The sequence below is a fragment of the Leptodactylus fuscus genome, chromosome 10 (assembly GCF_031893055.1).
Source record: "Leptodactylus fuscus isolate aLepFus1 chromosome 10, aLepFus1.hap2, whole genome shotgun sequence".
Classification (NCBI taxonomy): Eukaryota; Metazoa; Chordata; class Amphibia; order Anura; family Leptodactylidae; genus Leptodactylus; species Leptodactylus fuscus.
Genome location: NC_134274.1, coordinates 56,347,510 through 56,373,164, shown reverse-complemented (window position 1 = coordinate 56,373,164; position 25,655 = coordinate 56,347,510). Strand labels below are relative to the sequence as shown.

The 25,655-nt window shown below is 46.3% G+C and overlaps 1 protein-coding gene across 1 annotated transcript in view; it reads left to right on the top strand.

The window, feature by feature from the left end:
- The window catches only part of ADAMTS14 (ADAM metallopeptidase with thrombospondin type 1 motif 14), a 120,780-nt gene that overhangs the window by 83,555 nt on the left and 11,570 nt on the right, over positions 1 to 25,655 (top strand). The window contains exons 15-18 of the mRNA XM_075258166.1: positions 160 to 243; positions 2,856 to 3,019; positions 9,282 to 9,447; positions 11,346 to 11,478. Of these exons, the coding sequence (XP_075114267.1) occupies positions 160 to 243; positions 2,856 to 3,019; positions 9,282 to 9,447; positions 11,346 to 11,478 (547 nt within the window). The remainder of the gene's footprint in view (positions 1 to 159; positions 244 to 2,855; positions 3,020 to 9,281; positions 9,448 to 11,345; positions 11,479 to 25,655) is intronic.

Genomic DNA, 25,655 nt, shown 5'->3' with positions numbered 1-25,655 from the left:
TTAATATGTTTGCAATGGCATACAGAAGGTGGTAGGGGTATATGAGCCTAAGGATGACAAGTTTTGTATATTGAAGCGACTTTGTACATTTCCACATTATATACATGTATGGCCATGTTAATCCAGACTGTTAATCTAGTATCTTCATTTATATCGTAGCTGGTGTTTTAAAGATGTTCGAGATTCCAGCAGGAGCCAGGCAAATACAAATAGAAGAGTCAGAAGTGTCTACTAACAATCTTGGTAAGAGGATCCAATGACTTTTCAACTGTCCTTAAATTCTAAATACTTAGGTTAAAAATTGGGGTGATGGATCCGTCTCGATCCCCAAGGATTGTTAACTCAATGGTAACTTCCAAATGGCTCAAGTGGCAGTACTCAGTCACTCTGGTTGTTAAAAAAAAAAAAAAACATACATTGATGGGAGGATAACATGGCTCTTACTACAGTGTTAAATGCTGGTTATATGGCTTTTATTCTATAGTTAAGTTTCAGTTATACTTTAAATGTACCTGATGTCACTAGGACAGTGTTTCTCAACCTTCTCAAACCAAGTGTCTCATATAAAGCAGAACCCAAGAACCCTGAGAAGATGATTACTGTAAGGAATCCCAGCAGACCTCTTTATAAGTTAATGGTATCCATTGGGTGGTATTGGTATCTGTTGCATAATGGATCTCACTCTGTGTCATGGTCATCTACGTATATAGGACACTCCCCCACCTGACAGCATTTGACCCACAATAAGGATGTATTATCTCCAGCAGATCCCAAATTGAATACAGATCGCTCATCAGATCACATAAATAAATATATAGACCCCAAGCCAGTCCCTCCTTTTCTTTTTTGAAGATTCTAGACCAGCGGTTCTCAACCTGTGGGTCGCGACCCCGGCGGGGGTCGAACGACCAAAACACAGGGGTCACCTAAAGCCATCGGAAAATACATATTTCCAATGGCTTTAGCCGCTGAGAAGCTGCGCTGCCTTTGTAGCAGGGTAGATCATAGTGGGGTAAAGGACCTGTGATGACGTCATGACCATGTGATCGGACTCTGTGGGCGGAGCTATTCAGTACAGTGCCGAGTTACACAGAAAGGGAAGGCTGCAGTGAGTGGAGACTGGAAGGTAAGATGGAGGGAGGAGACAGCATGTGTAAGCAAGAGGGGGGAAGGGGATGCAAGCAGTGTGTGAGTATGATAGGAGGGGATGCAGGCTGTGTGTGAGTATGATAGAGGGGTACAGGCTGTGTGTGAGCAAGATGGGGGACATGAATCTGGGGGCAGAGATGGGGGACATGAATCTGGGGGCAGAGATGGGGGACATGAATCTGGGGGCAGAGATGGGGGACATGAATCTGGGGGCAGAGATGGAGGGACATGAATCTGGGGGCAGAGATGGAGGGACATGAAACTGGGGGCAGAGATGGAGGGGACATGAAACTGGGGGCAAAGATGGAGGGGTGACATGAAACTGGGGGCAGAGATGGAGGGGACATGAAACTGGGGGCAGAGATGGAGGGGTGACATGAATCTGGGGGCAGAGATGGAGGGGACATGAATCTGGGGGCAGAGATGGAGGGGACATGAAACTGGGGGCAGAGATGGAGGGGACATGAATCTGGGGCAGAGATGGAGGGGACATGAATCTGGGGCAGAGATGGAGGGGACATGAATCTGGGGCAGAGATGGAGGGGACATGAATCTGGGGCAGAGATGGAGGGGACATGAATTGGGGGCAGAGATGGAGGGGTGACATGAATCTGGGGGCAGAGATGGTGGGGACATGAATCTGGGGGCAGAGATGGAGGGGACATGAAACGGGGCAGATGAAGAGGTTATATGAAACTGGGGGAGAGAGAGGGGGGGACATATAATTTACGGGTGACTGTAGGAGGATTATACTGTGGGAGCATGGGAAAAATTAATGAGAATGGGCGGAGTCAACATAAAAGTGGGCGGAGCCAAACTTGTCACGGCGCGCCGCACAATTTATCCCTCTTTCTACTTTTCAAAAGTTGGGAGGTATGGGTTGTAGAAAAATTAAGGCCCGTTCACACAGGCACAGAGGGGGCAGATTATGGTGCGAAATCCACGTCATAATCCGCCCTCTCACAATGGAGGTCTATTTAGACCGCCAGGCTTGTTTTTTGTGTGATAGGCATGCTGACGCTCACGGGAAAAAAAAGTGGGCTGCCCTTTCTTCAGGTGGATTCCACAGCTTGGTGACCCGTGGCGTCCGCCTGGCGGTAGCAACCTCCCGAGTCATCCCATTAATTTGAGCCGACTCCGGGGGGGGAAGCTGCGACAGTCGTGGCAAGCGTGTTTTTACCCGAGAGTGACGCGGCTCCCCGCGTCACTCTCAGTGCCTAAATCCGCTATAGATCCGATATACCGCCCCCTGTGTGAACTAGCCCTTACAGTTATGAAGTAGCCACCAAAATTATTTTATGGTTTGGGGTCACCGCAACATGAGGAACTGTATTGCGGCGTCAGGGCATTAGAAAGGTTGAGAACCACTGTTCTAGACCAAAATAACTTATTCCATACAGCCCACCTAAACATCATAATGTTTGGAAGGAAGGAATGGAAGGAAGATCACAACACACATTTTTCAAATGAATATTAGGAATCTGGTACATTTTGCACATACTACAGTGCCCACTATGACCATCACCAACTCGCCCGAGAGTGCAGTACCAGTCATACCTTCCCCTAAACACTATAGACACTAGATGACCTTATGGCAGCCCTCATAACAGCTCCCCTTCATCATGAACATGGTACATTTAATGTTACAATCATGGGTGTTATTGTTTATAATTTTCATTTTATCTATTTATGAAATATTTTTACAGCTATTAAAAATCAAGTGAGTGGAAATTTTATTCTGAATATCAAAGGCAAAGATAATAAATCAAGAACTTTTATAGAAATGGGTTTGGAGTGGGAATACACTGCTGAAGATGGAAAGAAAACTGTGAAAACCAGTGGACCATTGCATGAATCCATTGTTGTCTTGGTAAGATACATTTGCTACAATTTGCTGTTAATGTTCAATTTTATGCCCCAGCACAGTACTATTTCTTCACTTTATTACTGATCATGTCCATGTTTACTCTCAATACCTTCTACAAAGTCACACTGGTAAGCATACAGGAGCAGTTTATTAATAAGGTCTTAAAATTAGACATTTTTTCTCATACCACATTGTTGAATATTGCACATAGGTAACTATTAGAAATCCCAAAAAACTTTAACACCTTCCATTCTAGATATCCTACTGTCAGCCTTTGAATGTCAAATATCTAACTCAAACTATTGCCACGCAAAAAGCAGTTAACCCTTTATACATATGACATGTGCGCAAAAATTCTAGTTCAGTTTGAGGGCTCTCAGTCTGATAGGATGCCTCTGTATTATGGTATATTCAAACGTGGCAGAGATTTTGCATATGTCTGAATGAGGTTGTTTCTACAGCATATGCATGGATTTCTACAAGTCCAGATGAATGGGACAATCAATTTTTATTTGTCTTAATGTCAAGTCTTGAGTTATTTCAGTTAGCCACCAACCTAGGGAATGAATTTGCCAAATATATAACTTCAAAAAATCCCGAATTAAAACTCGATTTTATTGATAAATCCTTAAAATTTAAAGGGGTTGTCCCATCACAAGGATCCTATCTATACTGCTTGTTAATGTGGATGTAAGACTTTTCCTAAATACACTGCTTCAGCAAAACTGCTTTGTTTGTCCACTATCTTACTTTATTCAATTCATTGTGGCCACAGCCCTGACTTAGCTGCTCATGAGTCAAGTGATGTATCTGCTGCTCTCAGGGGGAGGGAGGAGGGGCTAAGTGCAGGGAGCGAGCCTGTGTATCTAGCTATTCTATACCATGTGACCTAGCGTCCTGTTATGGCTAACTCAAAAAGTTTTTTGATGACATATTTCGAGCTTTCGGGACTACTATAAAGGTCCCTTCATCAGGATGGTATAACACAATGTCTGAAGGTAGGCATATATATACAGAGAAATGGAGTGTTAGATGCAAAATAGATGGAAAACAGAACATAAACAGTTTTAAAAAAAAACACATATAGGGTGCATGTGCACTACGTAACGCCGGGCGTGTATGAGAGCCGTACACGCCGGCGTTACAGCAGGGCTGCCGAACACTTCCCATTCACTTCAATGGGAGCGCTCGTAAACGCCGCTGTTACGAGCGCTCCCATTGAAGTGAATGGGAAGTGTTCGGCAGTCTGCTGTAATGCCGGCGTGTACGGTTCTCAGACATGCCCGGCGTTACGTAGTGTGCATGCACCCATATATCAGTTCGCAGGAAAGTTCTCTGGGTTTATGGCTTCTTTGATCAGTGACGTGGTGTCTAGTGGTTATAAAAGGCCATAAAACCCTGGGCCCTGTTTAAACCTTGTTGGAGAGTGTTAAAGTTCACCATAAGTTTAAATTCCCATATGAGGCGATCTTTTCTGTCTCTGAAATTCCCCCTTAGTACCAGGATCTTCATATCCTGGGTCATATTATGATTTTGATTACAGAAGTGTTTTGGCACCGGGAGGTCCATTCTTTGCTCTCTAATCGTATGTCTGTGTGAGTTCATCCTCATCCTAAGTGACTGTCCTGTCTCACCTACATACAGGCCCTCAGGACACTTAGTACACAATATCAAATAAACTACATTAGGTGTGCTGCAGGTGAAGTTACCTGGGATCTTGTAGTGTCGATCAGAGTTCAGGATCTTTATTTTGTCCGTAGTCAGTATGTGAGGGCAGGTCTTGCGCCTCTTCTGTCCACATGGAAATGTTCCTTTGTTAGTTGGAGGTGACAGTGAGCTGCTAATAATCATATTCCTGAGGTTTGGTGGCTGTCTGTAACACAGGAGGGGGGGTTCTGGAAATATGGATTTTAGATGGTGGTCTTTTTGCAGTAGTGGATGTAATTTGCGTGTGATTCCTCTCAGCGTCTCCAGGTGGGAGTTATATGTGACAACCAGGGGCACGCGATTGTTCTCCTGTTTGGTATTGTATTTTAATAACTCTGATCTTGGTATTCTGGTGGCCCTGGTGATTTGGTTATCAATTGTTCTTGGATGGTACCCCTGCCTCAAGAATGTGTTTTTGAGGCCCCCAATGTGCTTGTCTCTGTCCACCGGGTCTGAACATACAGCCAAGCCATCAGATACCATCGCATATGTTCAGACCCGGTGGACAGAGACAAGCACATTGGGGGCCTCAAAAACACATTCTTGAGGCAGGGGTACCATCCAAGAACAATTGATAACCAAATCACCAGGGCCACCAGAATACCAAGATCAGAGTTATTAAAATACAATACCAAACAGGAGAACAATCGCGTGCCCCTGGTTGTCACATATAACCCCCACCTGGAGACGCTGAGAGGAATCACACGCAAATTACATCCACTACTGCAAAAAGACCACCATCTAAAATCCATATTTCCAGAACCCCCCCTCCTGTGTTACAGACAGCCACCAAACCTCAGGAATATGATTATTAGCAGCTCACTGTCACCTCCAACTAACAAAGGAACATTTCCATGTGGACAGAAGAGGTGCAAGACCTGCCCTCACATACTGACTACGGACAAAATAAAGATCCCGAACTCTGATCGACACTACAAGATCCCAGGTAACTTCACCTGCAGAACACCTAATGTAGTGTATTTGATATTGTGTACTAAGTGTCCTGAGGGCCTGTATGTAGGTGAGACAGGACAGTCACTTAGGATGAGGATGAACTCACACAGACATACGATTAGAGAGCAAAGAATGGACCTCCCGGTGCCAAAACACTTCTGTAATCAAAATCATAATATGACCCAGGATATGAAGATCCTGGTACTAAGGGGGAATTTCAGAGACAGAAAAGATCGCCTCATATGGGAATTTAAACTTATGGTGAACTTTAACACTCTCCAACAAGGTTTAAACAGGGCCCAGGGTTTTATGGCCTTTTATAACCACTAGACACCACGTCACTGATCAAAGAAGCCATAAACACAGAGAACTTTCCTGCGAACTGATATATATATTTTTTTAAAACAGTTTGTTCTGTTTTCCATCTATTTTGCATCTAACACTCCATTTCTCTGTATATATATGCCTACCTTCAGACATTGTGTTATACCATCCTGATGAAGGGACCTTTATAGTAGTCCCGAAAGCTCGAAATATGTCATCAAAAAACTTTTTGAGTTAGCCATTAAAAAAGGTATCAACTACTGAGGACTTCTCTCAAAAAATTTCTTTCAATAGTTAGTGTGAAAACATTTCTTTTCTATTATTTCAGTTAGCCCACTGAAAACCTCCAGCCATACAGTTGAACAAACAACCAGGACAGTAATAGGTGAAATTTAATAGCCACAGCAAGCATTTGTTAAAGAAAGAAAATATGCCAATGCCAAAAAGGCATTGTAAAAAATATATACATATCAACTATAACTAACTAAATATAATAATATAACATAAATATAAAATATTATAACATCAACGTCAATATCAATATAATTTTTTTTAGTAAATGCTTAGAACATACTAATGCAGATTTGGTTGTAGAATATGATAAAAATAAAATTGAAAATTGTAATATAAGGGCAGAGTAGATGGACCATGGTGGGGGTTTGACCGTCGAGACCATCACCAATCTTGAGACTGGGGGTGTTTTTCCCCCACTATGAGTGCAGCTACATAAAAAATGGCCAAACCCCGATTGACTCAGATGTGCCCCCACTGCCTTTCACTTCAGTTGGAGCTCAGTAAGAAGCTGAGTGCTGCACTTCAGCCATCTCCGGCACTCCTATTGAAGTGAATGGAAGAATGGAGAACATCTGCATTCAAAATGTGTTTGGTTGGTTTTCCCTCGGCTGCATTCACGGCAGGGATAAAAACAATTCCTATACTGACAAACCACATTATTCATAACAAAAATATCACAAGCTACAAAAGCTACAAAATATAGTTGCAATCTGCCCTCAACACCCTACCAACAGGCACATAGTACAAACCAACCATGACTCTAAAAAGGTGACCCCCCTAGGGAGCCCCTCAAACACAGTCAAACCATGTACACTAGACCTTCATGTTCCAGGGGATACATGCTCATGATGTGTTTCCCCTCCCCCACTATACTTCACATCACAAAGTTCAAGGACTTCCCCCACCAGCTGCCGAGATGATCAAGCATAGGGCAAGGCAATCCTATTCAACCAGATTTAAATTTAAACCCTACAGAAAAATGGCAGAAAACAAATGGGACCTCAAACTAAGGGTGGGTGTGCAGAAATGTTACTCCATTGCTAGACCGTGGACAGGGTGGAACATGTGTCAGCCAACTTGACTAAGTCTCCTCTCAACAACCCTCACTTTACTCAAACTATTCCTAACTACATGAGCCATACCCTTCCTTAACCCCATAATGCTTGCCTAATTTTATTGTCCCAGTGGCAGTATGGCTTTCCTTGACTTGGGAAAGTCAAGTTGTCACAGAAATCCTCTTAACTCCACCCAATCACAGTCGCGTTGTTCAATTATTAAAATTACTAAGATAAACCGTCAGACTGGCCAACAGAGGAGCAGGTGAATTTCCCCAATAGACCCCAAACACCAGCAAAAGTGGTGCATGGCACAGTACACTGCACTACATAGAGTTATGTAGCATACTACAGCTCATGCAGTCTATGCTCCCATATAATAAACTAGGTAAACATTTGAAAAACTACCCAGTTTGTTATATATTGATGGATCGGTTAGCTGAGATGACATCTAAGCACAAAGGCAAGGCAACTACTATCCTCCCTCCTGAGTTCCAACTCTTTATTGTCACTATGGGCCCTTTTCACCAACCATCTTGTTAAGAGGGCCCTAGTCTAATGCAAGAGTGAATCAGCATATTCCTGAGGGGGCCAAGGTAAGGGCAACAGGCTAAGGCTGAAAAAAATGTGCGTTTATGCAATTTTAGGAATTCGGGAATAAGAGGCAGGTAATATTTGCAAGTAGCTATATAGTGGGCTCCTAGAATGAATTCTACAGGTTCCTCCCTGGCACCCCGTCTGACATTGATCTGCCCACACCATGATATCCACACCTGTAGCCCAGCTGTTGGTAAAAAACAAAAAAAATATCACTGCAAATGAGTAGCACCCTGGGATCCCAACCTGCCCACGTACATAAACCAAACCTGAATCTTCCAGGAGATGCATACCCACAATACATTACCTATACCACTATTTATCACCAATTTCAAGGACTTTTTCGACAGAGAAAGCAATTGGAAGCCAAATGCAATGGCTTCCACAAAACTATTCACCAAGGAAACTGATCCTTCCACCCTGCCCAAACAGCAAAGAATATAAATTGTCCTAATCTGATCATATTTCCCCAAGGGTGTTCACTCTTTCCTCCTACCTCTGCCAGTTTGTCTGGTATGATACCCATGTTCCAAATGTCCCTCCTAGTCTTTCTCTTCAAAAGCTCACTGTAGCCACAATAGTTAATAGCTCAAGAAGGGTCAGGTTTTTTTTTTTTGTTCCCTGTTTATGCCAGTGAACTGCTAAGTGTAAGTCATCGGAAAGGAGTTATATGTACATGAACATACATGGTATTCTTCAGAAAATTCTCAGAATTTTTCATGGTAATTCTTACATTTTATTTTGATATATGAAGGTTTGCCAAAATGCTGCTCTTAGAAATATACCCAAAGGAACCTGCAAAACACATGAGTTGTTTTCTCTGTATTTGGTTGCAAGTGTATAGACATCTTCCTTCCTAAGTGCCTGAAGCAAATCTGCTTCCATTTATCTGCGGCCTGCTCAATTCTCAAAAATGCCACATTCTTTAACATATGTATAATATGATGTATGTTACATAAGGCATGATCAAAGCAACTCCCTAACATACATGACTTAAAGCAGCTGAATTGATCACTGTATGTTACAAATAAGGGCATTTGTGTATCTATCTCAGACTCTCTAAATTCTACCTGTGGCCCTCCCTGAGGATTTCAAGTAAGTATTTATTTATACAGTAGAAGGGTTGAAGACGGCTGAATGAGACAGTACAGGATGGGTACAGTAGGTTAGTACATGAGAATTCTGCAGCCATCAAGGATTCCTGGAACAGCAACTTTTTGGAAATATGAATTTACAGCTAGTGTCCATTTTTCTTAATCCGCACTTACTCTTTGGTTTCTGTATGCATATTCTTGGAAATTAGCCTATAATGAAGACGTCCTGTTTCCTTCAAGGTTGTGCCCCAGGATGAAGAACTAAAGAGCAGTCTAACATATAAATATATAATTCACGAAGACCTTTTACCAATGATTGGCAACAATAATGTTCTACTGGAGGAGATGGATTCTTATGAATGGGCTTTAAAGAGCTGGTCTCAATGTTCCAAAGCATGTGGCGGAGGTAAGCCAAATACTGTATGTCTATTCTAAGCTTATAGAGAATTACTATTGGAAATTTACATTTCAGTTCTGTTTGATATGGAGGTACTTTTCGATGCACTATATAGAAAGATGAAAAAGGTTACATGGACTGACTTATCTTTTTATATCCATGTGTGGTACTTTTATGGGTGGGGGACACAATTTGGACTATATATATATATATATATATATATATATATATATATATATATATATATATATATATATATATATATGAAACAAAAAGTTATAAAAATGTGATTTTTTTTTTCTTTTTTAAAATCATCTGCATACTTTCTGACACTGAACATGCCATACCACACATAGCATAAAATAATATATTCTATTTTACATACTAATACTTTTCAGATTAAAGAGAATCTATCACTTCCCCAGAGCATATTCACCTGTCACTGTGTTAGAAAACACAATAAACAACATACCTTTTGTGATGTATGTCACTTTTGTAGATTTGGGGAAAAAAAACAACCTTGAAGACTTATGCAAATGAAGCAGTTGGTGCACTGGGGGCCGGCCAGTGCACTGGAGGCCGCTTTTGCAGCTCAACCCAGTACCACCCTTTGCAGTTTGTGCAATCTCATTGCTCCAAAGGCTATAGGCCTGTCCCCAGTGCACCAACTGCCTCATCTACATAAGACTTCAACATTTTTCTCCAAATCTACAAAACCGGTGACAGTTGAATATTCTTGGGAGAGGTAGTAGACTGCCTATAAGGGAAGTGTATTAACAGATCAGATTGGAAAGTCATTCCTTACAGCACTAATAACATGCATGGACAACATCATAGACTACAGACAGAAACAAATACAAACCTTATCAGAACTATAAACCAAATACTCAAATTATATGAAGACAATCTTATTACATTATTCAACCTGATATGGCCAGCATCTTTCATAATCTTATCCTAACTTCTAGAAGGTTGGTGCATTTCCGATCCTGCAATTTCCCATTTTCGAGTGAAATCCACCAGACTCTTCAAGTAAGTAAGGAACTCTCCATGCTCTGCAGAAGTGGGAATCTCAGAGATTGGCCTGGTTCGCATCTGCGTCTGGTATTCCGTTCAGGGAGTCCGCACAGGGACTCCCCGAACAGAATACTGAATGCATTGACAAGCGGTGAGTTTATGAAAGCATATGGCCCCATAGACTATAATGGGGTCCGTATGTTTTCCATGCGGTGTCCGCATGGAACATGCACAGAGAAAAGTACTTAATGAACTACTTTCCTCTACACACGACTCATGCAGACACCACGCGGAAAACACATGGACCCCATTATAGTCTATGGGGTCTGTGTGCTTTCATAAGCTCACCGCTTGTCAATGCATTCGGTATTCCATTCAGGGGGGTCCTCATGTGGATTCCCCAAACGGAATACCGAATGCAGATTTGAACCTGGCCTAACTTTCCTTTACAACTTGTCTGACTGACACGTTATCAAAGTACGGCAAGATGTGGTTGTCATATGACGACCCTTTTAAGTATACATCTAGAGAAAAATTCTGTGTTTATAGTAGCTTAGCTGGAGTTAGCTAAGTTACGTTCTTAAGCTTGGGCTTCCTAACCTTTTGTTCAACAGCAATCTTATGTGTATTGCTACCATTACAGATTGGAAATTCTGTACAATTTTAGATTACAACATTCACTGGCTCTGCTGGATTAATATAGTCTTGAGACTACCAACTCTGGTAAAAGGACAACATGTAGACAATTTTTTAGTTTCCATCAATTCCTCTATATGACTGCATGGACTAGTATCTAAGAAATAAAGGCCAAATAACCTGTAACATGAACAAAATTATATAACATGATAAAAACATTATGCATCCTATAACTTTATTGTTGTAACTTACAGGTATCCAATACACAAAGTATGGATGTCGAAGAAAAAGTGACAGCAGGATGGTTCAACGGACCCTATGCGACAACAACAAAAAGCCAAAGCCTATTCGTAAACGGTGTAACTTGCACGAATGCTCCCAGCCAGGGTATGAACAAGTTAGTAGATTGATACGAAAAGTATTGCTGTCACTGATAGTATCACTTAGCCCATATTGTACACATCGCTTGACAATACTAGAGATTTTTGACATTGATTTGTAAGCAATAGGTGAATCTGGTTATCTAAGAGATCATAAATAGAGATGAGCGAACACTAAAATGTTCGAGGTTCGAAATTCGATTCGAACAGCCGCTCAATGTTCGTGTGTTCGAACGGGTTTCGAACCCCATTATAGTCTATGGGGAACAGATACTCGTTAAGGGGGAAACCCAAATCCGTGTCTGGAGGGTCACCAAGTCCACTATGACACCCCAGGAAATGATGCCAACACCTCTGGAATGACACTGGGACAGCAGGGGAAGCATGTCTGGGGGCATCTAACACACCAAAGACCCTCTATTACCCCAACATCACAGCCTAACAACTACACACTTTACACACTCAATACCACCTCTCTGACAGTAGGAAAACACCTTGAAACATGTGTATTTGGCACTTGCAGTGAGGAGAGCTTGTCACCAGCAGTGAATTTGGCCCTTGTAGTAAGTTGAGGTTGGCACCAACATTTGTTTTGAAAATCAGGGTGGATTGAGCCTCTAACCAGCAGAGTTTGGGCAAATTCATGGTGGAGGGAGCCTCTAAAAACCCCAGTTTGGACCAATTCATGGTGGAGGGAGCCTCTAAAAACCCCAGTTTGGACCAATTCATGATGGAGGGAGCCTCTAAACAGCCCAGTTTGGGCAAATTCATGGTGGAGGGAGCCTCTAAAAACCCCCAGTTTGGACCAATTCATGGTGGAGGGAGCCTCTAAAAACCCCAGTTTGGACCAATTCATGGTGGAGGGAGCCTCTAAACAGCCCAGTTTGGGCAAATTCATGGTGGAGGGAGCCTCTAACCAGCCCAGTTTGGACCAATTAATGGTGGAGGGAGCCTCTAAACAGCCAAGTTTTGGGAAATTCATGGTGGAGGGAGCCCCTAAAAACCCCAGTTTGGACCAATTCATGGTGGAGGGAGCCTCTAAACAGCCCAGTTTGGGCAAATTCATGGTGGAGGGAGCCTCTAACCAGCCCAGTTTGGACCAATTAATGGTGGAGGGAGCCTCTAAACAGCCAAGTTTTGGGAAATTCATGGTGGAGGGAGCCTCTAACCAGCCCAGTTTGGACCAATTCATGGTGGAGGGAGCCTCTAACCAGCCCAGTTTGGGCAAATTCATGGTGGAGGGAGCCTCTAAAAAAACCCAGTTTGGACCAATTAATGGTGGAGGGAGCCTCTAAACAGCCAAGTTTTGGTAAATTCATGGTGGAGGGAGCCTCTAACCAGCCCAGTTTGGACCAATTCATGGTGGAGGGAGCCTCTAAACAGCCCAGTTTGGACCAATTCATGGTGGAGGGAGCCTCTAAACAGCCCAGTTTGGACCAATTAATGGTGGAGGGAGCCTCTAAACAGCCAAGTTTTGGGAAATTCATGGTGGAGGGAGCCTCTAAACAGCCCAGTTTGGGCAAATTCATGGTGGAGGGAGCCTCTAACCAGCCCAGTTTGGACCAATTAATGGTGGAGGGAGCCTCTAAACAGCCAAGTTTTGGGAAATTCATGGTGGAGGGAGCCTCTAACCAGCCCAGTTTGGACCAATTCATGGTGGAGGGAGCCTCTAAAAAACCCAGTTTGGACCAATTCATGGTGGAGGGAGCCTCTAAACAGCCCAGTTTGGGCAAATTCATGGTGGAGGGAGCCTCTAACCAGCCCAGTTTGGACCAATTAATGGTGGAGGGAGCCTCTAAACAGCCAAGTTTGGACCAATTCATGGTGGAGGGAGCCTCTAAAAAACCCAGTTTGGACCAATTCATGGTGGAGGGAGCCTCTAACCAGCCCAGTTTGGGCAAATTCATGGTGGAGGGAGCCTCTAAACAGCCCAGTTTGGGCAAATTCATGGTGGAGGGAGCCTCTAACCAGCCCAGTTTGGACCAATTAATGGTGGAGGGAGCCTCTAAACAGCCAAGTTTTGGGAAATTCATGGTGGAGGGAGCCCCTAAAAACCCCAGTTTGGACCAATTCATGGTGGAGGGAGCCTCTAAACAGCCCAGTTTGGGCAAATTCATGGTGGAGGGAGCCTCTAACCAGCCCAGTTTGGACCAATTAATGGTGGAGGGAGCCTCTAAACAGCCAAGTTTTGGGAAATTCATGGTGGAGGGAGCCTCTAACCAGCCCAGTTTGGACCAATTCATGGTGGAGGGAGCCTCTAAACAGCCAAGTTTTGGGAAATTCATGGTGGAGGGAGCCTCTAACCAGCCCAGTTTGGACCAATTCATGGTGGAGGGAGCCTCTAAAAAACCCAGTTTGGACCAATTCATGGTGGAGGGAGCCTCTAAACAGCCCAGTTTGGGCAAATTCATGGTGGAGGGAGCCTCTAACCAGCCCAGTTTGGACCAATTAATGGTGGAGGGAGCCTCTAAACAGCCAAATTTGGACCAATTCATGGTGGAGGGAGCCTCTAAAAAACCCAGTTTGGACCAATTCATGGTGGAGGGAGCCTCTAACCAGCCCAGTTTGGGCAAATTCATGGTGGAGGGAGCCTCTAACCAGCCCAGTTTGGACCAATTAATGGTGGAGGGAGCCTCTAAACAGCCAAGTTTTGGGAAATTCATGGTGGAGGGAGCCCCTAAAAACCCCAGTTTGGACCAATTCATGGTGGAGGGAGCCTCTAAACAGCCCAGTTTGGGCAAATTCATGGTGGAGGGAGCCTCTAAAAACCCCAGTTTGGACCAATTCATGGTGGAGGGAGCCTCTAAAAAACCCAGTTTGGACCAATTCATGGTGGAGGGAGCCTCTAAACAGCCCAGTTTGGGCAAATTCATGGTGGAGGGAGCCTCTAACCAGCCCAGTTTGGACCAATTAATGGTGGAGGGAGCCTCTAAACAGCCCAGTTTGGGCAAATTCATGGTGGAGGGAGCCTCTAAAAACCCCAGTTTGGACCAATTCATGGTGGAGGGAGCCTCTAAACAGCCCAGTTTGGGCAAATTCATGGTGGAGGGAGCCTCTAACCAGCCCAGTTTGGACCAATTAATGGTGGAGGGAGCCTCTAAACAGCCAAGTTTTGGGAAATTCATGGTGGAGGGAGCCTCTAACCAGCCCAGTTTGGACCAATTCATGGTGGAGGGAGCCTCTAACCAGCCCAGTTTGGGCAAATTCATGGTGGAGGGAGCCTCTAAAAAAACCCAGTTTGGACCAATTAATGGTGGAGGGAGCCTCTAAACAGCCAAGTTTTGGTAAATTCATGGTGGAGGGAGCCTCTAACCAGCCCAGTTTGGACCAATTCATGGTGGAGGGAGCCTCTAAACAGCCCAGTTTGGACCAATTCATGGTGGAGGGAGCCTCTAAACAGCCCAGTTTGGACCAATTAATGGTGGAGGGAGCCTCTAAACAGCCAAGTTTTGGGAAATTCATGGTGGAGGGAGCCTCTAAACAGCCCAGTTTGGGCAAATTCATGGTGGAGGGAGCCTCTAACCAGCCCAGTTTGGACCAATTAATGGTGGAGGGAGCCTCTAAACAGCCAAGTTTTGGGAAATTCATGGTGGAGGGAGCCTCTAACCAGCCCAGTTTGGACCAATTCATGGTGGAGGGAGCCTCTAAAAAACCCAGTTTGGACCAATTCATGGTGGAGGGAGCCTCTAAACAGCCCAGTTTGGGCAAATTCATGGTGGAGGGAGCCTCTAACCAGCCCAGTTTGGACCAATTAATGGTGGAGGGAGCCTCTAAACAGCCAAGTTTGGACCAATTCATGGTGGAGGGAGCCTCTAAAAAACCCAGTTTGGACCAATTCATGGTGGAGGGAGCCTCTAACCAGCCCAGTTTGGGCAAATTCATGGTGGAGGGAGCCTCTAAACAGCCCAGTTTGGGCAAATTCATGGTGGAGGGAGCCTCTAACCAGCCCAGTTTGGACCAATTAATGGTGGAGGGAGCCTCTAAACAGCCAAGTTTTGGGAAATTCATGGTGGAGGGAGCCCCTAAAAACCCCAGTTTGGACCAATTCATGGTGGAGGGAGCCTCTAAACAGCCCAGTTTGGGCAAATTCATGGTGGAGGGAGCCTCTAACCAGCCCAGTTTGGACCAATTAATGGTGGAGGGAGCCTCTAAACAGCCAAGTTTTGGGAAATTCATGGTGGAGGGAGCCTCTAACCAGCCCAGTTTGGACCAATTCATGGTGGAGGGAGCCTCTAAACAGCCAAGTTTTGGGAAATTCATGGTGGAGGGAGCCTCTAACCAGCCCAGTTTGGACCAATTCATGGTGGAGGGAGCCTCTAAAAAACCCAGTTTGGACCAATTCATGGTGGAGGGAGCCTCTAAACAGCCCAGTTTGGGCAAATTCATGGTGGAGGGAGCCTCTAACCAGCCCAGTTTGGACCAATTAATGGTGGAGGGAGCCTCTAAACAGCCAAATTTGGACCAATTCATGGTGGAGGGAGCCTCTAAAAAACCCAGTTTGGACCAATTCATGGTGGAGGGAGCCTCTAACCAGCCCAGTTTGGGCAAATTCATGGTGGAGGGAGCCTCTAACCAGCCCAGTTTGGACCAATTAATGGTGGAGGGAGCCTCTAAACAGCCAAGTTTTGGGAAATTCATGGTGGAGGGAGCCCCTAAAAACCCCAGTTTGGACCAATTCATGGTGGAGGGAGCCTCTAAACAGCCCAGTTTGGGCAAATTCATGGTGGAGGGAGCCTCTAAACAGCCCAGTTTGGGCAAATTCATGGTGGAGGGAGCCTCTAACCAGCCCAGTTTGGACCAATTAATGGTGGAGGGAGCCTCTAAACAGCCAAGTTTTGGGAAATTCATGGTGGAGGGAGCCTCTAACCAGCCCAGTTTGGACCAATTCATGGTGGAGGGAGCCTCTAAAAAACCCAGTTTGGACCAATTAATGGTGGAGGGAGCCTCTAAACAGCCCAGTTTGGGCAAATTCATGGTGGAGGGAGCCTCTAACCAGCCCAGTTTGGACCAATTAATGGTGGAGGGAGCCTCTAAACAGCCAAGTTTGGGCAAATTCATGGTGGAGGGAGTCTCTAACCAGCCCAGTTTGGACCAATTAATGGTGGAGGGAGCCTCTAAACAGCCAAGTTTTGGGAAATTCATGGTGGAGGGAGCCTCTAACCAGCCCAGTTTGGACCAATTCATGGTGGAGGGAGCCTCTAACCAGCCCAGTTTGGGCAAATTCATGGTGGAGGGAGCCTCTAACCAGCAGAGTTGGTGGAAATCAGGGTGGAGGGAGCCTCTAACCAGCAGAGTTGGGGGAAATCAGGGTGGAGGGAGCCTAGTATTAGCAGAATTGTGCAACGCTTATGGTGGATGAGTATGAGGATGCGGAGGAATTGGAGAGGTTGAGTACAGACATGGAGTTTCATGTTGGGGTGCTTTACACAGGTGGGCACAAAAATGACGGCTCTACCCAGTAGTGGTTCATTTTTATCAAAGTGAGCCGGTCGGCACTCTCAGCTGACAGACGGGTGCGCTTGTCAGTGATGATGCCACCGGCTGCACTGAACACCCTCTCAGATAGGACGCTGGCGGCAGGACAGGACAGCACCTCCAAGGCATATAGGGCAAGTTCAAGCCACAGGTCCAACTTCGACACCCAATACGTGTAGGGCGCAGAGGGGTCGGAGAGGACAGGGCTGTGGTCGGAAAGGTATTCCCGCAACATGCGCCTATACTTCTCACGCCTGGTGACACTAGGACCCTCCGTGGCGGCACTTTGGCGAGGGGGTGCCATCAAGGTGTCCCAGACCTTAGACAGTGTGCCCCTCGTTTGTGTGGACCGGTGAGAACTTGGTTGCCTACTGGAGTAACTGCCCTCCCTGCCGCCAACGTCACATGCTGGAAACATCTCCATCATATTCTGCACCAATTGCCTGTGGCAAGCATTGATGCGATTGGCCCTCCCCTCTACCGGAATAAAAGACGAGATGTTGTTTTTATACCGGGGGTCAAGGATAGCAAAGATCCAGTACTGGTTGTCCTCCATGATTTTGACAATACGCTTGTCGGTTGTAAAGCACCCCAACATGAACTCAGCCATGTCTGCCACAGTGTTAGTTGGCATGACTCCTCTGGCCCCACCGGAAAGTTCAATCTCCATTTCCTCCTCATCCTCCATGTCTACCCATCCGCGCTGCAACAATGGGACGATTCGAAGTTGCCCGGAAGCCTCCTGTATCACCATCACATCATCGGACAACTCTTCTTCCTCCTCCTCCTCCTCCTCCTCCATTAAACGCAGTGAAGCGGACAGATGTGTGGACCTACTCTCCAGCTGTGACGGATCGGATGCTATCCCTAACTCCTCTGTGTGATCTGAGTTATCCCTGATGTCAATCAGGGATTCTCTCAGAACACACAAGAGCGGGATTGTAAGGCTCACCATCGCATCCTCAGAGCTCACCCTCCTTGTGGACTCCTCAAAGACCCGTAGGATGTCACAAAGGTCTCTCATCCATGGCCACTCATGGATGTGAAACTGAGGCAGCTGACTTTGTGGCACCCTAGGGTTTTGTAGCTGGTATTCCATCAAAGGTCTCTGCTGCTCAACCACTCTATTCAACATCTGAAACGTTGAGTTCCAGCGTGTGGGGACGTCGCACAAAAGCCGGTGTTGTGGCACATGCAGGCGTTGCTGAAGAGATTTTAAGCTAGCAGCGGCTACTGTCGACTTGCGAAAGTGGGCGCACATGCGCCGCACTTTCACCAGTAGCTCTGGAACATTGGGGTAGCTCTTTAGGAAACGTTGCACCACTAGGTTGAAGACGTGGGCCAGGCATGGAACATGTTGGAGTCCGGCAAGCTCCAGAGCTGCTACCAGGTTCCGGCCGTTATCACAAACGACCATGCCTGGGCCCAGGTGCAGCGGCTCAAACCATATTGCCGTCTCATCGAGGAGGGCATCCCTCACCTCGGAGGCAGTGTGCTGTCTGTCCCCCAAGCTGATCAGCTTCAGCACAGCCTGCTGACGTCTACCAACGCCAGTGCTGCAACGTTTCCAACTCGTAGCTGGGGTCAATCTAACAGCGGAGGAGGAGGCGGTGGCGGAGGAGGAGGCGGTGGCGGAGGAGGAGGCGGTAGAGGAGGAGGAGGAGGGGGGTGTTCTTCTCGTGTCCCTGCCAGGAATGTTAGGCGGGGAGACGAGGTACACCGGGCCAGTTTGGGAAGCAGTCCCAGCCTCAACTACATTCACCCAGTGTGCCGTCAGTGAAATGTAGCGTCCCTGTCCGCATGCACTTGTCCACGCGTCGGTGGTCAAGTGGACCTTTGTGCAAAGCGCGGAACTAAGGGCCCGCCTGATGTTGAGTGACACGTGCTGGTGCAAGGCGGGGACGGCACACCGGGAGAAGTAGTGACGGCTAGGGACGGCATAGCGAGGTGCCGCAGTTGCCATCAGGTCCAGGAAGGCGGGAGTTTCAACAAGCCGGAACGCCAACATCTCCTGGGCCAGCAGTTTAGCGATGTTGGCGTTCAAGGCTTGCGCGTGTGGGTGGTTAGCAGTGTATTTCTGCCGCCGCTCCAATGTCTGAGAGATGGTGGGTTGTTGTAAAGAAGCGCCTGATGGTGCCTTTGATGGTGCAGGAGAAGGAGATAAGACAGGAACAGGGGAGGATGAGGGAGAAGTCAACAAAGTGGCGGAGGCAGATGAAGTGGTGTCCTGGCTCGTCCTCTGGAGTGCATCGCCAGCACAGTCAGCAGTGGCAGAGGCAGTGGCAGAGGCAGTGGCAGTGGCGTGAACGGCAGGCGGCCTTTGTCCTGCCGTTGCTGCCTGCCACTGATTCCAGTGCTTGGATTCCAAATGACGGCGCATTGAAGTGGTGGACAGGTTGCTCTTCTCAGAGCCCCTAATCAATTTCGAGAGGCAAATTGTGCAGACAACACTATATCTGTCCTCGGCGCATTCCTTGAAAAAACTCCACACCTTCGAGAAACGTGCCCTCGAGGTGGGAGTTTTTCGGGGCTGGGTACGAACTGGAACATCTTGGGAGATTCCGGGTGTGGCCTGGCTTCGCCTAAGCTGCTGACCTCTGCCTCTGCCTCTAGCTACCCTTTTTGGTGCTGCACCTGCCTCAACATCCACACTACTTTCCCCGCTTGACATCCCCCCTGTCCAGGTCGGGTCAGTGTCCTCATCATCCACCACTTCCTCTTCCAACTCCTGTCTCATCTCCTCCCGCACAATGCGCCGGTCAACTGGATGCCCTGACGGCAACTGCGTCACATCATCGTCGATGAGGGTGGGTTGCTGGTCATCCACCACCAAATCGAACGGAGATGGAGGAGACTCTAGTGTTTGAGCATCTGGACACAGATGCTCCTCTGTTAGGTTCGTGGAATCGTGACGTGGAGAGGCAGGTTGAGGGACAATGAAAGGAGCGGAGAACAGCTCTGGGGAGCAGGGACAGTTTGGGTTATTGTTCTGTAAAGCTTCGGAATTTTGGGAGGAAGGAAGACAAGACTGTTGGGTAATAGGAGGAGAGGAGGCAGAGTCTGACTGGCTGCTGGACAATGTGCTGTAAGCGTTCTCTGACAGCCATTGCAAGACCTGTTCCTGGTTCTCGGGCCTACTAAGGTTTGTACCCTGCAGTTTAGTTAATGTGGCAAGCAACCCTGGCACTGTGGAGTGGCGCAATGCTTGCTGCCCCACAGGAGTAGGCACGGGACGCCCTGTGGCTTCACTGCTACCTTGCTCCCCAGAACCATTCCCCCGACCTCGCCCACGGCCTCGTCCACGTTCCTTTCCGGGAGCCTTGCGCATTTTGAATTCCTAGTTAGAAATTGGCACTGTATAACAGTAGTAAAAATTGTGGGTGCACGTAACCCCAATATATTCTTTGAATTACCAGTCAGAAACTGGCACTATATGGCAGTAGCAAGAAATGAGGGTATTTGTATTCCCAATATATTCTTTGAATTCCCAGTCAGACAATGGCACTATATACCAGTAGCAAGAAATGAGGGTATTTATAACCCCAATATATTCTTTGAATTCCCAGTCAGACAATGGCACTGTATACCAGTAGTAAAAATTGTGGGTGCACGTAACCCCAATATATTCTTTGAATTACCAGTCAGAAACTGGCACTATATGGCAGTAGCAAGAAATGAGGGTATTTATAACCCCAATATATTCTTTGAATTCCCAGTCAGACAATGGCACTGTATACCAGTAGTAAAAATTGTGGGTGCACGTAACCCCAATATATTCTTTGAATTACCAGTCAGAAACTGGCACTATATGGCAGTAGCAAGAAATGAGGGTATTTGTATTCCCAATATATTCTTTGAATTCCCAGTCAGACAATGGCACTGTATACCAGTAGTAAAAATTGTGGGTGCACGTAACCCCAATATATTCTTTGAATTACCAGTCAGAAACTGGCACTATATGGCAGTAGCAAGAAATGAGGGTATTTATAACCCCAATATATTCTTTGAATTCCCAGTCAGACAATGGCACTGTATACCAGTAGTAAAAATTGTGGGTGCACGTAACCCCAATATATTCTTTGAATTACCAGTCAGAAACTGGCACTATATGGCAGTAGCAAGAAATGAGGGTATTTGTATTCCCAATATATTCTTTGAATTCCCAGTCAGACAATGGCACTGTATACCAGTAGTAAAAATTGTGGGTGCACGTAACCCCAATATATTCTTTGAATTCCCAGTCAGACAATGGCACTATATACCAGTAGCAAGAAATGAGGGTATTTATAACCCCAATATATTCTTTGAATTACCAGTCAGAAACTGGCACTATATGGCAGTAGCAAAAATAGTGGGTGTATATAGCCCCAATTCTATTGCTAGGGGACTTGCAGGGTATTTCTGGGGTGAAGGTGGGGGGGCACACCGTTGGAACGGGTATCGGGGGTATATATCGGGTATACGGGAATACACTGACAGTGTATTCCATTCAGGATCCTGGGAAAGCTGGGTTGCGGCGATTGAGCCCGTCAGTGCCACGTTACACTGACAAGCTTCTCCCTGGAATTGAAGTTATATGTAAGCCCAATATATTCTTTGAATTCCCAGTGAGACAATGGCACCATATGGCAGTAGCAAAAATAGTGGGTGTATATAGCCCCAATCCTATTGCTAGGGGACTTGCAGGGTATTTCTGGGGTGAAGGTGGGGGGGCACACCGTTGGAACGGGTATCGGGGGTATATATCGGGTATACGGGAATACACTGACAGTGTATTCCATTCAGGATCCTGGGAAAGCTGGGTTGCGGCGATTGAGCCCGTCAGTGCCACGTTACACTGACAAGCTTCTCCCTGGAATTTAGCTCTTACAAGAGCTGTTGTGGTTGTCTTCTCCTTCCTATCTAGCCTGTCCCTGCCTACCCAGAATCTAAGCCCTAGCTAACTGGACGGAAACCTCCGTCCCCGGTGAATTGCAAACTCAGAATGACGCGAAGCTGGGCGTCGCTGTTCTTTTAAATTAGAGGTCACATGTTTTCGGCAGCCAATGGGTTTTGCCTACTTTTTTCAACGTCACCGGTGTCGTAGTTCCTGTCCCACCTACCCTGCGCTGTTATTGGAGCAAAAAAGGCGCCAGGGAAGGTGGGAGGGGAATCGAGTAATGGCGCACTTTACCACGCGGTGTTCGATTCGATTCGAACATGCCGAACAGCCTAATATCCGATCGAACATGAGTTCGATAGAACACTGTTCGCTCATCTCTAATCATAAACTTATCCCATCATGTGCATTTTGAAGTAAATCCCTTTCCATTGCTGCTCATCTGTAATCTTTCTAATCTTTGGTTATGTTCAAAAGCATAAAAAGTTATATGTAAATTAAGCTAAGTAGTCAGGAAATGCGGGCAGCAGCATCAGTCTACTCACGCTGTCCACTTATCAATGACATCTCCAGGACATGATTGACATCTCCTTTGTGATATCAGGGAGTGAGGGGACAATGATGGAGATGTCAGTGATGTCCAGGAGGTGTGACGAGACTGAAGCTGCTCACCGCCCACAGCGACAACTTAGGGTAATTTACATAACAGTTAAAAAACAGTTAAAACTTCTCTTTTTGATGAAGTAATGAAATTACTTCATCCTGCACATGATGGGGCCAGTATATGGTTAAAAAAAACAAAACAAAAAAAACATCAGACAGACTCACTTTGCCCCATGTAGACAACCCCCTCTGAGTATGCAGCCACCCTTGTGATTAGCTGTTGACCACAGATCCTGTTGAAATCTTATATCACAAGGGGTAGCTCTGAGTAAAAACCAATTACCCTGCAGTGAAAACAATCATAGGAATGACTGACTATATGATACATGGTGAGGCCTTCTCAGAAGGAGTTATTGTTTTAATGTCTGCTGCATCCATGAAGTTTAAAGGGATTCTACCATTAAAAAACTTTTTTTTCTAGGTAGCACTTCGGAATAGCCTTTAGAAAGGCTATTCGTCTCCTACCTTTGGAAGTGCTCTCCGCCGCGCCGTTCGTTCGAAATACCGGTTTGTACCAGTATGCTAATTATTTCACTCGCAGTGATCCAGCCAAAGAAGGAAGGGGAGGATGCAGAAGAAGACAGAGGCGGCGCTGGAGTCGGTTTTCGAGCAGCAATGGGAAAGCCCCCATCGCATCTCCTGCGCTGGGGGACGCCCCCATCGCTGCGAGAGAACTAATTAGCATACCGGTACAAACCAGTATTTCGAACGAATGGTGCGGCGGAGAGCACTTCCAAAGGTAGGAGACGAATAGCCTTTCTAAAGGCTATTCCGACGTGTTACCTAGAAAAAAAAGTTTTTTTAATGGTAGAATCTCTTTAATGGATTGAAGAGATTGTCCAAAATGAAGCAAAAAAAGAACAAAAAAAACCCAAAACGGAATACCACACCCGCTGTTACTATTGCAGTTCTTCCTTGACTGTCTCTGTACATACTGGTCCCACTCAACACAGAAGTGACACTGCTCAGCCAATTACTGGTCCTACCGAGTCACAGCTATGGCCAGTGATTTGTTCAGGAGTCACATTTCCATAGAAAAAAAAGGGGCAACATGGTGGATCAGTGGCTAGCAATGCAGACTTGCAGCGCTGGAGTCCTGGGTCTGAATCCTGCTAAGGACAAAGCATCTGCAAGGAGTTTGTATGCTTTCCCTGTTTGTGTGGATTTCCTTACATACTCCAAAGATATACTGATAGGGGGAAAATGTACACTGTGAGCCCTATAGAATCAAGAATCAAATAAGCTTTATTGGCACGTCCAAATAGATATTTGGCATTGCCAAAGCTAGTAAAGTGGGTTGGGGGGGAGAGTGGTGGGTATGGGGGAAGGTGCGGTGGGTGATTTGGGGTATAACAGTCCGTGGGGTCTCATCTTCCCCTCAGTTGGTGACAGCTGGACACGTATTGGGCAGCGATCTCCACAGTGGTCTCCTCTTCTCCCAGTAGGATGTAGAGTTTCCTCTTCTCATCCGCAGATGTGAATTCTGGGATGTGGGTAGAGAGTCTTTGGAAGTAGACGGCCCTCACAGCTGAGTATTTGGTGCAGTGTAGCAGGAAATGGGCCTCGTCTTCTAGGGCTTCCTGGTCACAGTGCTGGCACAGTCTGTTCTCCCGTGGCTTGTACGTCTGCCTGTGTCACCCCGTCTCCACCTCCAGGCTGTGGGCACTCAGTCTGTACTGGCTTAGGGTCTGTCTGTGTTTGGGGTGGCGTATTTTCTCCAGGTAGGTGGCCATGGTGTAGTCCCTTTGCAATGACTGGTACATGGTGAGTTTCTTGGAGCTATTTATTGCGCTTCTTCATTCCTCGATGTACCGCTCTTTGTCTCTCTCAATGGCTCCTTTTATTTGCTTGGCAGATGGCTGATGCTAGGTTGGGGGGTGTCGGGTTTGCTCAGGGCTCTGTGGCTCAGCCAGGCTTGGTGGTGGTAAGAGCCAGAGCTGCTGCCCTGTATGTGTGTCCGTGTCCATAATGATAGCACCCTCTTCTGCATGGTGAGCCATAGGGGGAGCCTGCCTAGCTCTGCCCGGCACCCCATGTTGGAGGTGCTGCGATGGATATGAGGAGGTACTTGCATAACTCCAGGTGGAAGGTCTCTGTTGGGCTGGAATCCCACTGCCATAGAGAAGGATTGGAGCGATGACTGCGTGGAATATCTTAAGCCAGACCCTCACCGGTGGTTTGAGGTGGTACAGTTGTCTTCTGATGGCGAAGAAGATTCTGCAGGCTTTTCCTTTCAGGGTTTCTATTGCGGCTTTGAAGCTTCCTGGTTGGTTGAGCTCCAGCCCCAGGTAGGTGTAGTTGTTGGTTTTCTCCAGTGTGGAGCCGTTCAATGTGAATTTTGCGGTGGGGGATTTGTTGTGGCCATTCTTCTGAAATACCATGACTTTGGTCTTCTTCTGGTTGATGGGTAGAGCCCATGTGGTGTTGAATTTTCCCAGCACTGACAGGCTTTCTTGGAGGTCTATCTTGGTTGGGGAGAGGAGTAGGAGGTCATCACCTTACGGTCGCTCAGGGTGAGGCCTGGTGTTGGTGCCATACTGAGTCAAACACCTTCTTAAATTCTACAAAGCAGGCGAATATCTTGCCTCTTCTGGTGTTGTGGACATGGACCCTATAGGGGGCTCACAATCTACATAATAAATAAATAAATATGTAAAAATATTATTATATATATATATATATATATATATATATATATATATATATATATATGTGTGTGTGTGGCGTAACTACCGGGGTAGCAGCTGCTACAGGGCCCGGGACATTACGGGCCTGGCGACAGCTGCTACCGCTGCATTTTTTTTTCTCAATAGGCCTTTACTGGCTAGAGTTACTCCAACTGGTAATGGGCCCTATTTACTTACCGATCCTGGCAGGGACTGGGATCAGTAAGTGACACCACAGGTCCCACAAACACCATTATTATACTCGGGGGTCTTTTCAGACACCTGAGTATAATGATCAGAGGCCCGGGAGAGGTAAGCGAACATAAAAAACTTTACTTACCTTTCCACGCTCTTGGCAGGCTTCGGCCCACTACTGTGAGGGCCCTGATGTCACATGACCGGGGCCTGTGTCCCGGGTCATGTGACGTCTGAACATCAAGAAAGATGACCGACACCACCGAGTACTGCAGTGGAGCCAGGGATAGGTAAGAGTCAGTGGTT